Raw genomic sequence first — 15,412 nt, 5'->3', positions numbered from 1 at the left:
AAAAAGGAATGTATTCCATTTGCACTTGAAAATACAGATTGAGAAGTTAACTAAAAACAGAACCAGGTGGCACGCGGCTTCCATAGACCTATGCTTTGTACAGGGAGTGGAAGGGAATAAGTCAAGTCAGTTGACTTATAAGGGGGCTTTAGTGTTACCAACTTTGGGTTGCGGGCTAATCGACTTCTTTATTGAAGCTACAACTGTTATAACAGCTCAGGCTGCAGACTAACCGACTTGGGGGCTTAATGACTGGGTACCATAATGCTTTGGTTTAAATTAAACTGCCATGAAATGCATGTAAACATGCTGTGATGTTTCAGCCAGTGCAATACATGATCCATCCAAGAGAGCCTTAAGTTAGCTAACCTCTTGCTCCTTTTTCCCATCAGGTAAAGACAGCAGTAGAGTATTTAACTCATGCAAAATGTCATCCAGAGCTTTATTTCTGTCTTTCTTTGGTTGCACTTCAGATAGAAGTTCAGTTATCTAGTTGGAACAATAATTAAAAACACTTTTAGCCTAGTGTCCTGTACTAGATCTAGGAAAAAAGTGAAATACTTACTACAGGTGTAGGCCTTGACTAATAAATACATAACTGTAATTCTCTACATGTATGTTCACCGATAATCCTATTCTTTTAGTCAGTTGGAACTTACAGTAGTGTGAGGTGCGGTGCCGTGTAATTTAAGCATGTTGGACTCCAGGTTCAAGCTCTCACCAGCATCATTGTGTTGACTTCTTCACCAGGATACCCCCACAATGACGATACGTGTACCTCTCTTCACCCAGTTGTATAAATGTATGCTGTAAATGCTTAACTTTTGCTTGTACATGTATGTTCACAAAGAATGGATTGTGGCACACATTTAAGTTTACTAGCAGAGGTTTTTTTTAAAAAACAAAACAAAAAAACAAAACAAAACAAAAACATTACTGTTTACAGATCTAATAATTAATACTTTATTGCACTAGCATCTTTGATCCGTAATGGAGAATATTGGTCTTGTTCTTGTTCTTCATTGGACCTCACCTGCAGCTTATGGTCCATAGACTTGCTAAAAGAGGACTAGACCAGTATTTCTCTAATATGGACCTGATGATAGCTCAATAAATAACTTAATATAACTATAGTATATGTATATCTTGTACTTCTGTTAGCTGTAGACATTTGAACAAACCTGCATACGAAATAGACTAGACTTGAAAAGGTTCTCCGTTTCTTTGAGGGCATTAATCTCTTCACTGGTTGGCGGTCGATATAAACTCTCCCTGTAGTTTGTACTTTTTGCTTCATTTTCTTCTCCATTTGTGACAACAGTTCTCTAAGTATTAAAAGAAGAAATTAAACAACCACAGTATCAGAAACAGTCACTGAGTTGGAGAATGGCTGGGACAGTGCAAACAAGTAAGGTAACGTATTAAGAAATTAAGGAAAGGATCAAATGAAATTCAACCCCATGACCTGTGTACATATAGTAACAGTGCAGTGCTCTACAGACTGAGCTATACAGTAAATGGTTTGAACCCAGGAGTATCAGTAGTTCGTATAGTGTGATCGTCCGGGTGAGTGTAGTTCTGAAAAGAACTGTTGTTGGTGACTGACGTTTCGACAACCTGAGCGGAAGTCATCTTCAGAGTCAAGTGAATAGTGTTTGTCAGTCAATGATCTTATAAGTCTGGTCCGTTGAACGTGATTGGTCAGTATAGCCATGATGGTATTGGCTGAAAGACTCATGTAAAGTTTGTCATCAGTCATTGGTGGGTTTCGATCTGTCTATTGTTAGTCAAGTAGGTCGGTTTTGGTCCGTGTATTGTTAAGTCGGTCTGTTAGAAGTCCGTTTGTCGGTTTCGTTTCTGTCGTGGAAAAGTCGTTTGTAAGGCGCCGGTAGTTGTTGACATCTGTTAAGAGGCGTTTGTTCTAGGTTAGTGTACCAGCTTTCCAGAGTCAGTCGTTGAAAATAGTTTGTACTGTAGGTTAAGCACTGAGCAGAGTCCCAGTCAATGTTGTGGTTTGTCAGTTGATGATGTACAGCAATGTGATTGTTGGCATCACCATTTCTCGTGGCTCGTTTGTTTTCAGTCAGTCTCGTGTTAAGGTTTCTGCCAGTCTCACCAATGTAGGAAGCCTGGCAGTCGGAGCATTTGATCTTGTAAACTGCTCCCTGTCTGTCGTTAGGTTCATCTCTGTCTTTCACGTTGGTCAGTAAGTGTCATAACGTAGTTGTAGGTTTGTGGGCTACATGAATGTTTTAGGGCTGTAGGATCCGCGAGATGGTCTCAGAAGTGCCCTTAATGTAAGGTATAGTCACTGTAGTAACAGGCGTAGGGTTCCTGTTCGTAGCGTCAGCTTCAGTAGGTCGGTAAATGTTTCGTCTAATAAAGTCAGCGTTGTAGTTGTTTTTGTGAAAAACACGTTCAAGGTATCTGTTTTCGTCACGTAAGCTGTCCGGTGTGTCACAAACTAGTTGCGCTCGTCTCGTCAAAGTCTTTATAGTCGTGGCTTTGTGTGAAGTCGGGTTGTACATGTAGGATGATTCGTCAAGTAATCTGTCGGTATGCGTCGGTTTTCTGTACACTGTCGTTCGTAGTTCGTTGTTGTCGCGGCTTACCAAACAGTCTAGAAAAGGAAGTTTTCCATTTTCTTCGATCTCTTTAGTAAACTGGATGTCGGCGTTCTGTTCGTTTAGGTGGTCGTGAAAATCGTCAATTTCGTCTTTGTGAACGGCGGTAAAGGTGTCGTCAACGTAGCGTAACCAAAGCAGTATCGTTTGTCGGCAAGTTGCAAGGGCGCGTTCCTCCACGTGTTGCATCACAATTTCTGCGACAACAACAGAAACAGGCGATCCCATTGCTGTTCCATGCAACTGTTTGTAGTGTTTACCATTGTACTGAAAGTAAGTCGATGTAAGGCAAAGGTTCAGTAAGTCCATGATGTCTTCTGTAGGTAACGGCAGTTCAACAGTAGATTGTTGTATACATCTACTGTTGAACTGCCGTTACCTACAGAAGTTCACAAAGACGAAATTGACAGGCCTGAATTTTTTTGTTTCTTTTTTTCAAGCTTTAATTTCACAACTGCTTGAGTTGTGTATATAACTGCGATGATAAATCATGTCTTCGTATCATTCTCTGCAGTTCAAATATATGAACTTTCTTATATTCATTTGTATAAAAACGTGTGTTTATGTGTTTACACGTGTTTTGAAAGAAGCCTGTATTCTAGAGTGATGTTATTGTTAGTTAAACAAAATAATACATTCGTTCGAGCTCTGTTTTACCTTTTTGGTAACATAATTGACTTCAAAAGGGTCTTTTACAGTTTCTGTCTTACGCTTCATCTTAATGATTGCTTCTTCTCGCAATAAAACAACGTAAATAAATCTCACAACCTCGTTGATCGATCCGCCATGCTTCACACGTGGAGCAAACTATTGCATCAGGGAGGGATGGGTCGGGATTAATGGTACCTTGAGCCTTCACGGTCAGCATACAATATTCGCGTTATGTATGCTTTAACAAAGTGTGACAAACGAAATCAAAGATGGCCGCCACCGGCTCGTCGAGAACATCCAAAACACAGCGCGAAATCTGCGTTAAGGAAGAGTTAAAGATTGCTGTAAAAATTGCTCTTGATAGATTTCGATTTGAAGAGGGCCAAAAAGGTAATGCTGACATTTGTCTTGTTATTTAAAAGTCTAATGCAATCTGTGAATGCGTCCTTTGTGTTGGGTGTTGGAGGGAGCGTACATATTACCAGCAGGTGTTATTTACTGCTTTATAACGAAAACTAATGAACCACGAGCGTATTCAAGCGTAATGAGGGCTGTTTCCTCTCATGTCCTTGGTGTGTGTGTGGCATAGCATAAATATTCATGAGACATATTAACTGAGAACAGCTTTTGAACGTTCAACCTTGGAGTATCAGCATAAGTGATCAATTGGGCCCTTTCGTTTTACATCCGCATCCCGCTATTGAGGGTCTCGTAAATCTGAGAGGGAGGAGGGAGTCTTGAAAGGTCGTTTCTGAGGGGGCAACTGTGTCAGTTACATCTTAAGTAAATGTTGATGGTGGACGTGTGTTGGTGCTTTGATCTTTCTTTCTTGAGGGGTAAAGAGTTTACTTAGAACTCTGAAGGGATAAAATTCAACATCTTCAATAGGGGGTGCAGATATTAAATGACAAAAAATAATTATTTTTGTTGCGACAACATAGCCCTGCAAATTGACCTCTGGAAATATGCAGTACAAAAAGAAGGCAATAGATAGATGGAAAAAAACATGAATAATTAAGCTCAGTAGCAATTCAAAGTATGTGTCAAGTCAGCCCGTTCCTCCTGATAACAGATTTAAAATGTTGTTTAATAGCCATAGCAAATCCATTCTTAATAGATGTCTCCCTAAAAGAAAAAAAAGAAACTGCAACAAAACTAAATAGTACAACAGTGAAATGATGCCAGCAGTGACCCAAAATGCTTTTGACAGCATGCTTATCAACATTTTGTTGATAGTCAAATGCTCAACTGTGTGGGGGGGTACCGGTTGGTCTTTTAAAGACCTGTATCCCCACCTGTCTCACCAGTTGACCCTTAATGTCCCTGTAGGGTCTGGATAAGAAGGGGGGAGGAGGGAGAAGGGGGAAGGAGGGAGAAGGGGGTAGGGGAGGATTGGTGCTCCTGGATTTGACTGATAAGTTGTCATTGCCAGATCACAAAATGAGTGGATCTAATGTTATTTACATAAATACGTAACTTTATTTCCATTCGGATTTCAATGTAGCATGGTTGTTGGGAGTGCTAATATCTCCAAACAAAGAAACAATAAAGTAAAAATACTCTATGTAACTACATTAACTACATTTGAAATAATCAACAATATTAGCCCAAGAAAATAGATAGCCCAAGAAAATACATGTGCCGATTGGTTTATATCATGTTTCTATTAAATTTATAATTTATTGTAAAGCAAATTTTACAACATCATTTTTTCTCTTCATTTCAGTTTTAGAGTTTCCTTCATCATTTACTTCTGTGGAAAGGGCATATGTACACAGACTATGCCAGAACCTGGGATTAAAATCAAAAAGCAAAGGGTAAGCTGTATTGTAGATCACTACATGTATGTCTGTAAAATCAGTAGAGGCACAACAAGGTTTTACCACTCCTGGTAATTCTTTGTTTGCTGTTCAGTGCATCCCTGCTATAGTTAAATAAAAACAGACTAAACAGCATAACCAGCCCTTAAAAGTTTTGAAAATTTCAAGTCATAATTATATAGGCTTCAACCAGGTACTCAGACATAATTCAGTTGCAAGTGTTTATTCAAAAGGATGTGCGCATTGCTAAAAAAAAATAATTTCAATACTTCACTTAACCTTGTAATGTACATTAATTTCGTATTATAGTTGGCAATTCTCCTACTTGGATTGAAAAATGAATTGCTTGCAAGTTTGGCATTGGTCTATACATGTAGATTGTGCTGCAAGTGAATGCAGGAAGACCAGAAAGTGTGTGTAATTCCTGAAGTGGAGGTACAGGTGTACATGTACCTGTACATGCTGGTACCTGTGAACTTATGACTCTATGTTTTGGCCAGGGCTTGAAAGTTGCAATAATAAATTATAGCTTTTAAGCAGCGGCCAAAGTAGAATACCTTTTTTCAATACTACAGAACTCTGACAACTGATTTGCCATCCCTAATAATATGTTAATAATTTTGCAATACACCTAGACAATACTGTCCACATCTTTACCAGTGAATTATTTAAGAATCACAGTATAATAACAATTGTTCTTAGGAATCAAAACATTCAATTTTATAAATTGAATTAAGTAATAAATTAAGTAATAAATTAATTAAATAAATTGTAAATAATTATAATGCAGTTAAATGCAATTTAATGGAGTTAACAACAAGGAGCGCAAGTCTAGCGGTCTCCAGCTAGCTGCCAATAGTGGAAGCTTCTGGATGCCTCAGGCACCCAACCGCCACTTTGCGAGGCAGTTGTTAAATGTTTGTTAATCTTAGTTCAATTTTCTTGTAGGAATGGAAGCAATAGATATCTGACAGTCACAAAGAAAAATGTCAGTAGCACTGCATGTAACAGTGTTGTGAAGCTCTCCAGCAATGCTTCTCAACACATTGAACATTTACTAAAGAAGTTTCCTTTAAATATAAAAGAAAGGCAAGAACTACAACCAAGAGCAGAAAGGTCAACAGTAAACTTTGATTCAGGTTGGTCTTTTTTTTGCTTTTATTGTTTGAAATTGTTAAATTAAATGCGCAATGCTTATACGGATGTACTTTGGATAATTCCTAGGGGGGGAGGTGGAAGTAGTACTCTTGTGTTATTAGTTATAATAATAATAATAATAATAATAATAATAATAATAATAATAATAGTAATAATGATAATGGTAATAATAATGTCTTTGTTCATTAATTTTGATAAAAGCACATATCAAAAGTTACAGTTTAAAGTAGAATTAGCCAGAATATTTAATAGGCACTTACAATATCAAAAATTGAGTAAAAATGTTAAATTGAGAATATTCAGTAGGACAAGAAATTAAAATGTCTACATTGCTAATTTATAACTAAAACTAAGTCTGTTAAAAAAGATATTTTTAAAACGTTCAGTATGTATTTTTGTAAGTTGTCCACAACAATTTTGTAACCTTATATATGATTGCTCATTGACTGATTGCTTAGTTAAAGTCATGGGTTGAGACCAGCATGGGCGTGACAAAATTTTTGTGACTTTTTGGGTGAAAGATTTCGGTTAAGGACTTTTTTAGTACTTGACAAAAGAAAAAAACAAAGGTTTTCTTTTTTTTCCTCAAGCAATTGGAACTCATGCGTCTGATTTTACATTTATATCTAGAATATCCCAATAATATATGTACTAGTATATAGGATTTCTTTGGGTGTAGCAATATTATTAGCCTGCTTATTCACACCACCCCACATTTGAAGGGTTTGTTTGACTAGACTCGATCAGGGCAGTATACAATGAGATTGAATTTTAGTGAACAACCTCACAGGTAAGTCTTTCACAAATACAAATGTACATACCGGTACTGTAATACAGCTCCTGTTCAAGATCCATACTGTACATGTAAGTTATTTAGTTATTAAGTTGATTGTTGTCATTATTTGAATATACTGGGGTTCACCTCTCCATGACGCTATTGGTTAAGTCTTGCAGCGACTTCCTCAAGCTTTGTTTTTCACCTTTAAGTGGCAGCATTTTGTGCTCAGTTTGCCTAATTCAATCCAGCACATGCCAGACTGGTATTGGCTAGTAGTAATGGGGATATAGAAGGCTTGAACAAGGCACAAATTAAGTTTATCTGTCATGCCGATCGTGGAATGGTGATCCCCCCTTTACGCCATGTATTATTGTGTGTTTGTTTTGCCTTTCTCTGTTACAAACACTGAATCAGGAAGGAAGGACTAGGAAGTTCTACATACAGGTATAATATTTATTTTCCATGAAAGTTAAGGAAACTTCAGTTGGTAATAAATTACGAGGCATCTGGCAACAGAATCAGCTTCCAATTTTAGCATGCTTTACAGTAGAGTATGGCCTGAAAAACTGTCAGATCAATCACAGCACGTGTAAAATGTACTGAGACATGTAATAAATAATTATAGTACGTAAACCAATGTGTAATTGTATTATTGATTGTGTCCTTTTCCTTGAATTGTCAAGGTCGTGGTACAAGAGAAAACAAAGTCATTGGCAAGCTTAATAACAACACACCTGCAGTCCCACCAGCGATAAAAGAAAACGAATTGTCATCATTCCGCAAGTCTCTACCAATTTATGAGCTGAGGGAGCACATTTTGAAGCTTATATCTGAGAACCAGGTGGAGTGTGCAGTATATTGGAATATTTAAAAAATACAGACTAGCATCCCTTTCAAGAGGTGGAGGCAGAAATAATACTGGCTAGTTGTCCCCTGCTGCAGAAACCATGACAAGCCCTGACAACTGAGTCTAACTACAGTACCTAGCATGTTGCAGTTTCTTTTTTTTTTTTTTTTTCACGTATATCTTCCATTTTATTGTGCAGATTGTTCTTATTTCTGGTGAAACAGGGTCTGGGAAAACAACTCAGGTAATTAACATATTTTATTACATAAACACTAGTGAAATACCAAGATTTCTCCTTTTACTAAAAAATCATACCTTCATCACGTGCAGTGAAGGTACTATTTTTATCTTTCATGTGTGAGGATATTGGTGTCGTCATGGTTACTAACATGATAATGGCTTAAACTGAACTTAGATGTGTTGCTGTGTGATTGAAACATCAGATTTTCCTCAGATATCTACGGTTATCTTCGGAAATCTTCGGAAATTTTCGGAAAATGTTTGGAAACATTTGTCTGGCTTGCGGACAACTTTTGGAGAATCTTCAGAAATCTTTGGAAAGTTTTCAGAAATCTTCGGAAAATCGTAAAAAAATTTGTCATTAGCATGTTTATATAATAAATTACATACCCTCTTGTGGGTACGAATTTTATCTTCTTGTGTTCAACTCGATATCTCACTCATTCGCTGCGCTCACTCGTGAGATATCGAGTTGAACACTTCAAGATAAAAGTCGTATCCACATGCGGGCATGTAATATCCTCTATGTATTTTTTAACCATTTCAGTTCCAAGTTCAAAACGATAATTCCTCACACTGATGCTCATGCTCTTCTAATGCGCATTCTGAGAATTTGGTGATAAATCAAGACTGCAATAATTATCACTTAACTGATGAGTTTCTATCATCACCTGTCTGCTTGTAATGAATTGGTATTGTAAGAGGAAATAAGACTTTGACCACTCCTGGGAATTAGAGATTAGACTAACAATGAGTAAAGATCTACTGACTAACAAAAGGCAGGGTTGTGCTTTAATAATTATTTTTTGTGTCATTTTTTTTTTCTAAGCAGTTTGATTTTTATGGTGCATTGCCTCATTAATATTCATCATCATAATCTGAAACTAAAGGAAATAGAATAAGTATTATAAATTGGTTCAAATTTTTATGCTCCTTGTTTGCATCGTCACATGTGACTTCATGCCTGGGATGAACTGGTCCTAAACAGGGTCTTAAAATAGAGGGTGTAGGCATACCAGTTAGGGTTCAACACAGGGTCAGGATTTCAAACCCTGGGCAACACCCTTATACCCCTCCTCCTCCTCCCCCCCCCGCCCCCAAGGCTTGTAACTTAGTCATGTATGTATACCTTCTATCTACAGGTACCACAGTTCATATTGGAAGATGCTAACACCCGGTCAACTCCTTGCCGATTAGTCTGTACCCAACCTCGCAGAATATCTGCCTTATCAGTCAGTGAGAGAGTAGCTACAGAGAGGGGTGAGAGACTTGGGCAGACAGTCGGATACCAGATCAGGCTTGATAACAGGTACTACCGTATGGATTTGAATCACTGTGCCGACAATTTTCTGTTACTACATTATGCTCTATAATAATAATAATAATAATAATAATAATAATAATAATAATAATAATAATAATAATAATAATAATTTTTTTTTTAAATTAGAAAAGACAAGACTTTATTTTCAATTCACATAATTATACTTATTTACAAAAGTTGACAAAGATAATTTTTTCCTTATTCAGTCAAGTCTTGTGACAAAAACTAGAGCTAAGCTTTACAAAATGCTATAATATTTACGTAATTTGATGTCTGTTAAACCTGTAAAACATGTTTCCGTATGTAATCATGATATCATGGTTACTACAACTAATACTAATACTACTATCATCATCATAACATTAATTAACATATTCCATACAAATTGGTATATACAAGGTAAAAGTAAGTAAAAGAAATAAACTATTAAAACCTATTTCAATAATACATACATGTGGTTTTCAGTGGGGCCCTGCAAAAATAAAATTGTACAAGCTAAAGAAATAGTAGATTAAAAATAATAATAACATTTAACCATTGTACTAATAGAAATATAGAAAACAGTAAAAAAAAAATGATAATTAAAAATTAAGAAATACCCCTAAATTGACTTTTAAAATTAACTTGTAAGCTCAAATGTAAGGGTCAGGATGCAAACCCTGACTAGAGTGGCAATGAGAACATCAACAAACAAAAATGTTTCATGAAGAATTTGCAGTCTGCTGTCAAACATCTCCTATTCAGCCATATTCAATCACTATTGCATACGGTAAGTCTTGCTTCTGCTTGCTTTCATGTAGAATATCTCCCAAGACATTGTTAACTTATTGCACAACTGGAGTGCTGTTACGGACTTTGATGTCAGGAGATAACTCCCTCTCATTTGTCACACATGTTCTTGTGGTAAGAGGAAATAAGTGGTAGAAACTCTAGCAATGCTATTCATTTAAAAAAAAACACACGTAGTTATGCAAACTAATGTTTTAAGTATTTGGACTTTCGTAAAAAAAGAAAATGTGAATGATTGGTTGCATAATGAGGAAAATAGTTCATGCTAACCCTGGTCGAATTACCTTACTCATGCATTGAACAAACAGTACTGTTAATCAGTAGCAGCATGGTTACCACCATAGTGAGTATCCAGGGGTTTCATTAATTTGTAGGCACTGTGTAAATTATTGACTGGTTGTGAACATGATTTTGCCCACTTTGTTTGACCATCTAGAGGAAGTTTTTCTTATGAAGAAGTTCAGAGCTCTCAATACGTTTTGCCCACCTATTGAAACCAGTTGCCCTCCTGTTGAACACGTTAATGCAACTCCTTTGATAACATGTAGCTTTCGTTATTTTGCTTTTATTTTCTGATCAGGATGAAGTTCATGAACGTGATAGATTTTCTGACTTTCTTTTGATCGCCTTGAGGGACCTTTTAACAGTGAACAGAAGGCTGAAGTTGATTTTAATGAGTGCCGCTTTGGACATCAACCTGTTTATTGAGTACTTTGGCAAGTGCCCAGTAGTTCATGGTAGGTCATTTTTATAGTTACATTGGCTTCAAACCTGTTTATTGACCATATAGTGTATACTGTCAATTTCATCTACATGTAAAATGGACACCCTCAGGGGCTGCTGTAAGTAATGATGTCTTAGACAGACTTCTCCTTTAGAGGAAGATTAAGTTAAAAGTACCGTAAGTGTTGTATTCATGTATATGTAATTGTACATGAAGACCTACATAACACCACTTCAGGCTACTACATTAAGTTTTACTCTTAAAGAGACACCTAAATATAAAGAAGTTGAGAGCACATGTAGTTTCATAGAGCATTCTGAAATGGATAATTTTACATTTTGTGAAGAAAACCTACAAAATGTGCTACTGGGCAATTTGGGTGACTTGCTCTCAAAATCGAAGGAAATCAGAGCCTGCCGTTATGGCTTCTGTTTATTAGTAAAAGTGACTCCTACTGATGCTGTTAGACATTGCTCACAGTGTGGTAAAGATGCAAAGACACCCATATACATTGTACAGTGTACATGTATACAGCAATTAACATTCATGATTTGTTAAAAGGTAGCTGTCAAGTGTATCATTCTATGAAAAACAGAGTCATGTAAAAGAAGAGAATTGTTGTTGCCTTATGCTTGCTACAGAACATGGCATTATATGCTCAGCATAATCAAGGTTATTTTTCTACAGTTCCTGGTCGATGCTACGAGGTTAAAACATATTATTTGGAAGATGTCCTAAAGATGTGAGTGCTCTACAATAGCTTTTGGTTTTGATTACACTGTAATAATTTTATTTTAGTTTGTTTTACACATGTCATGTATCTTGTCCACTTCAAACATCTAAAATTGACTGGCAAAGACTACGTTCAGGTTTAAAATTTCTGTCATTTGTTTATGTTAAGGTGCTAACAAACTTGTATAACACATCAATTCCGCAGCATTTGTCAAACAAGCACAAAATGTTTGGCATCTGCATGGGCTGCTTTTACCCTTCCATAAGGGGATTCCTAATTTGCTTTCTGCAATATGCAAGCAAAGTCCTGATCACTATGAATTACAAGGAACCCTGCAAAACCTTTTGTCCTCCCAGAGATAATTTTGTGTCGTGTTACAGGACATCATATTGTAACAAAGAGATGGCCAAGCATTTAAAAGAAGCCAGAAGCAAAAATGGAAGAGAGGAAAAGGATAACAGCCGCCTTGCTCTCAAGAAAGATGATTCCACATCAGTAAAAGATAATGAAGTTGAGAGCTCTCAGAAGGCTGGTGAGGTTGGAAGTGAGAGCAATGTGATTATAGAGGAGCTGGCTCCACCCACTCCACTCAGTGTTAATTTAGACCCAGATGAAATGTTTGATGAAGAACTGCAGCCAGCAGAGGGTAACTAAATGTAAACCATCAGCCATACAGTGATACATTATGTATTAGCCAATGGTGCTGAAAGATCTAAGGATAAACTTTTGAAGTTCAACTGAATTGAATTATGAGGGATTCAGTTTTATCCATTGTGTACAGGTGCATGTGATAGTACTGTAATGGTTTGACTTAGTGCTCTCTTTCCAAAACCACTTCTTTTATAATAAAACACTTCCCCACCAAGTGCCATTTTTAATAAGCAAATAAGGAAATGTCGCTGCTTACAACATTGAAACAAGAATGGAGGAATATTTAGCTAATTTGAAAGAAGAATTTTAAACACTTTTCAGTTTAAAGAGTGAAAGCTGTGGAGGCTTAATTCCTAAAGTTTCTTTCTTTCTTTTTTTTTTTTTTGCACATCATTCCCCGTTTTAGAAATTGAACTGGAAGATGATCCAGAACAAAAGATAGCTGAGGACTCCCAAGAAAAGGACTACCTCCCAGACTTCCAACTTGATGAGGAGTTGGGTGATGGGGAAGAAATCGAGGAGGACATCTTACTGGAAGGAGAGGAGGAAGGAGACAATGATGCTAATGATGAGGGGGATGACGAAGAGGGAGATGATGAGGATTTAGTGGAGGAGGAAGGGAAAATGGACGATGGAGAAGTCAAAGGTGTGGAAGAAGGAATTGAAGTGATCAAACTTCAGGAAGATAATGGGGAAGATATTGTGCAAATTCCAGCAGATGATGACAGGGACAAAGAGGATGAGGTATAGCCAATTTTTTGTAGCTGATTGCAAAGAACATGAATCCTGAAAATAACTGCCACTAAAACATGTCCCACCTGCTACAATAACCTCTTGACAACTGCAAGTTAATCAATGACTGGCAATTGGTGTATACAAAACTCTTTTTTTTTATTGTAAAAGGCACCAGACTTGATCCATACTGTACCCTTTGTTCTGTTTAGGTCAATCTTTTTTATTTTTGCATTTTAATTTATATGTGCTAAAATAAGCAGTTTTTGATAAACAAATTGCACTCCAAAAATTAAAAATACAGATACATGTCATATTACACCCTTACCTCCCCATAACAGCCACCTCTCTACAGTGGCCAATTTGCTCTGTAACCAAGGTGGCCATCGTGGAAACGTTTGGCTGTACATACCAGAGGCGCGAGAAGTGGCATGGCCGAGTGGTTTAGGGCGGTGCATTTGAAATCTGGAGGTCCCTGGTTTAAATCCTCCTCCCTACCGCTATCTGGATTTGTTCTTGAGCAGTAGTCCCGAGTTCAACTCCTCGACCGTGTTGTGTAAATAACCAACTGGTCAGCCTCCCACCAGTTGGGATTCATCACAATTTGTGTTCTATTTGTAATATTTGTTTGTTTATTTACAGTGTTCTCAATTAGTACAACAGTGCTAAATACATTTGACACTTAAATAAAGTTATTATTGTTATTGTTATTATGTATAGTGCAAGCCAGATCTTTTTGTTAGTTTTGTGTTGACTGTACAAAGTTTAATGTTAACATCTAGCCTTGCCATCTTCTAGGAAAGTGACAGTGAGGATCAATATTTAAAGCAAGAAATGGATAACAGCATTTCTGAGGCTTGGCTTAATGTAAGTAGAAAACAACACATGGAAGATATCTGTAAATCATTTTATTCATCATCGGAAAGGACTCTTAATCTAGTATGTATTGCATGCTAACCCTCTTTCCACAAAATATATCCATTTTACAAAGAATGTCCTGTTATGTTTCTTGCTAGGGTGATGAGGAGTCATTTGTTCAGATTCTTTACTTGATTATGCATGAAAATATTAGTGGTGAGTTGCTAACAGTTTCTATTTTTAACAAAATGTTGTATCCAGTTTAACAGTTTTTCTTCGCACAGGTGATTCCCACCATTTTAAACTCTTAAGAAAAATTATCTTCTTGGTCGAGATGGCTTGGTCTCATGATAGTTGATAATAAATGTCTGAAAAAGGATATCCGAGGGAAAAATGATTTTTGTTCAGGTTAGAGGGGACTTCAAGTAAGCTGAATCTGGGGTAGCAATATTCAACTGTATTTGATTTGAAATGAGGTTAAAACTACAGTATCACAGTTGTAATCACAATTTAAGCAATTGCAAATTAAGCATGAAATAATATTTCAGAGCTTTAACAGGATTTGAACCCATGAGTGCTGAGCAGTACCAACCGAATTATGAAGACATTGTGAGCAAACCAATGTCATTGAATTGGCCTGCTCCCAATGCATGGGTCTCCATAACCCAGTTGTGCACTGCACTGCAGCACTTACTAATGCAGAGGCCATGGGTTCGAATCTGTCCAGTTCCAGGCCTAGAAAACTTTTATTTGGACTTAACTTGCAATAAAATTATTGTGATTACGACTGCAGTGATCACATCATCATTTTGTTTGTACTTCTGAATTTCAGATCATTCTTATAAAGTACCTACAGTAGATTGCCTGTTTATGAGGTTGTAGATACAGGTGAAGACAAGTATGACAAAATTAATATTTGTTTCTTTCCACAGTGGATTATCAACACTCAGAGACCCAGGCCACTGCTCTGATGGTAGCATCAGGTCGAGGCTGTTCTGGTGTTGTGGAGCAGCTGTTAAATTTAGGAGCAAATCCGCACATCAAGGAAGCTAAGAATGGCTGGTAACAAAACCATTCCTCCCCTCTGTGCTTTAAAGTGGCACTGTTATGGGCATGACTTTCAAAAATCAAAACTTAAAAGACATATTTTCATAAGTGGAAACCTATTAAAGCAAGTGGTCTAGTTTTGTCACAAATGACTATACAGGCGCACTGAGAGAAGTATTGTGTTGCACATGCATGTACCAGTAATTGTGATATTGCTGGGTCTTGGAAAAAATTTTAAGAACTTAATTACAATTTGTTCTTTCTCCAACAATTCAATAACGTATTTATGTTGGCGAGATTAAGAGAACCAACAACAAACTTGACCTGTTTATGATGCCAGGTTGGGAAGCTGGCACTATTACCAATGCACCAAATAAAAAACCTGCACCAATACATATCACTGGAATATGGCAGGCCCAACTAAAGAAAAATCTTC

General features: G+C 36.9%; 2 protein-coding genes across 5 annotated transcripts in view; one reads left to right on the top strand and one right to left on the bottom strand.

Annotated features, from left to right (window-relative positions):
- The window catches only part of LOC145481138 (nucleolar protein 6-like), a 28,391-nt gene extending 24,954 nt beyond the window's left edge, over nucleotides 1–3,437 (bottom strand). For all 3 annotated transcript variants that reach the window (XM_081459539.1, XM_081459557.1, XM_081459549.1), the window contains exons 1-3: nucleotides 3,282–3,437; nucleotides 1,182–1,325; nucleotides 370–489 (exon numbers count right to left, since the gene is read on the bottom strand). In XM_081459539.1, the coding sequence (XP_081315665.1) occupies nucleotides 370–489; nucleotides 1,182–1,325; nucleotides 3,282–3,341 (324 nt within the window). In that variant the 5' untranslated portion in view covers nucleotides 3,342–3,437. The remainder of the gene's footprint in view (nucleotides 1–369; nucleotides 490–1,181; nucleotides 1,326–3,281) is intronic.
- A 10-nt stretch (nucleotides 3,438–3,447) lies between these two features.
- Nucleotides 3,448–15,412, top strand: part of LOC145480967 (3'-5' RNA helicase YTHDC2-like) — a 29,945-nt gene continuing 17,980 nt past the window's right edge. Inside the window, exons 1-14 of one of the 2 annotated variants that reach the window (XM_081459320.1) lie at nucleotides 3,448–3,665; nucleotides 5,002–5,092; nucleotides 6,044–6,234; nucleotides 7,715–7,872; nucleotides 8,078–8,122; nucleotides 9,261–9,427; nucleotides 10,243–10,345; nucleotides 10,812–10,968; nucleotides 11,643–11,697; nucleotides 12,069–12,334; nucleotides 12,746–13,083; nucleotides 13,870–13,938; nucleotides 14,088–14,145; nucleotides 14,862–14,991. In XM_081459320.1, the coding sequence (XP_081315446.1) occupies nucleotides 3,545–3,665; nucleotides 5,002–5,092; nucleotides 6,044–6,234; nucleotides 7,715–7,872; nucleotides 8,078–8,122; nucleotides 9,261–9,427; nucleotides 10,243–10,345; nucleotides 10,812–10,968; nucleotides 11,643–11,697; nucleotides 12,069–12,334; nucleotides 12,746–13,083; nucleotides 13,870–13,938; nucleotides 14,088–14,145; nucleotides 14,862–14,991 (1,949 nt within the window). In that variant the 5' untranslated portion in view covers nucleotides 3,448–3,544. The remainder of the gene's footprint in view (nucleotides 3,666–5,001; nucleotides 5,093–6,043; nucleotides 6,235–7,714; nucleotides 7,873–8,077; nucleotides 8,123–9,260; nucleotides 9,428–10,242; nucleotides 10,346–10,811; nucleotides 10,969–11,642; nucleotides 11,698–12,068; nucleotides 12,335–12,745; nucleotides 13,084–13,869; nucleotides 13,939–14,087; nucleotides 14,146–14,861; nucleotides 14,992–15,412) is intronic. The other variant, XM_081459325.1, reaches the window with a different exon arrangement.

The sequence above is a fragment of the Orbicella franksi genome, chromosome 1 (genome assembly GCF_964199315.1).
Source record: "Orbicella franksi chromosome 1, jaOrbFran1.1, whole genome shotgun sequence".
Lineage (NCBI taxonomy): Eukaryota > Metazoa > Cnidaria > Anthozoa > Scleractinia > Merulinidae > Orbicella > Orbicella franksi.
This window is presented reverse-complemented; position numbering and strand designations above follow the sequence as displayed.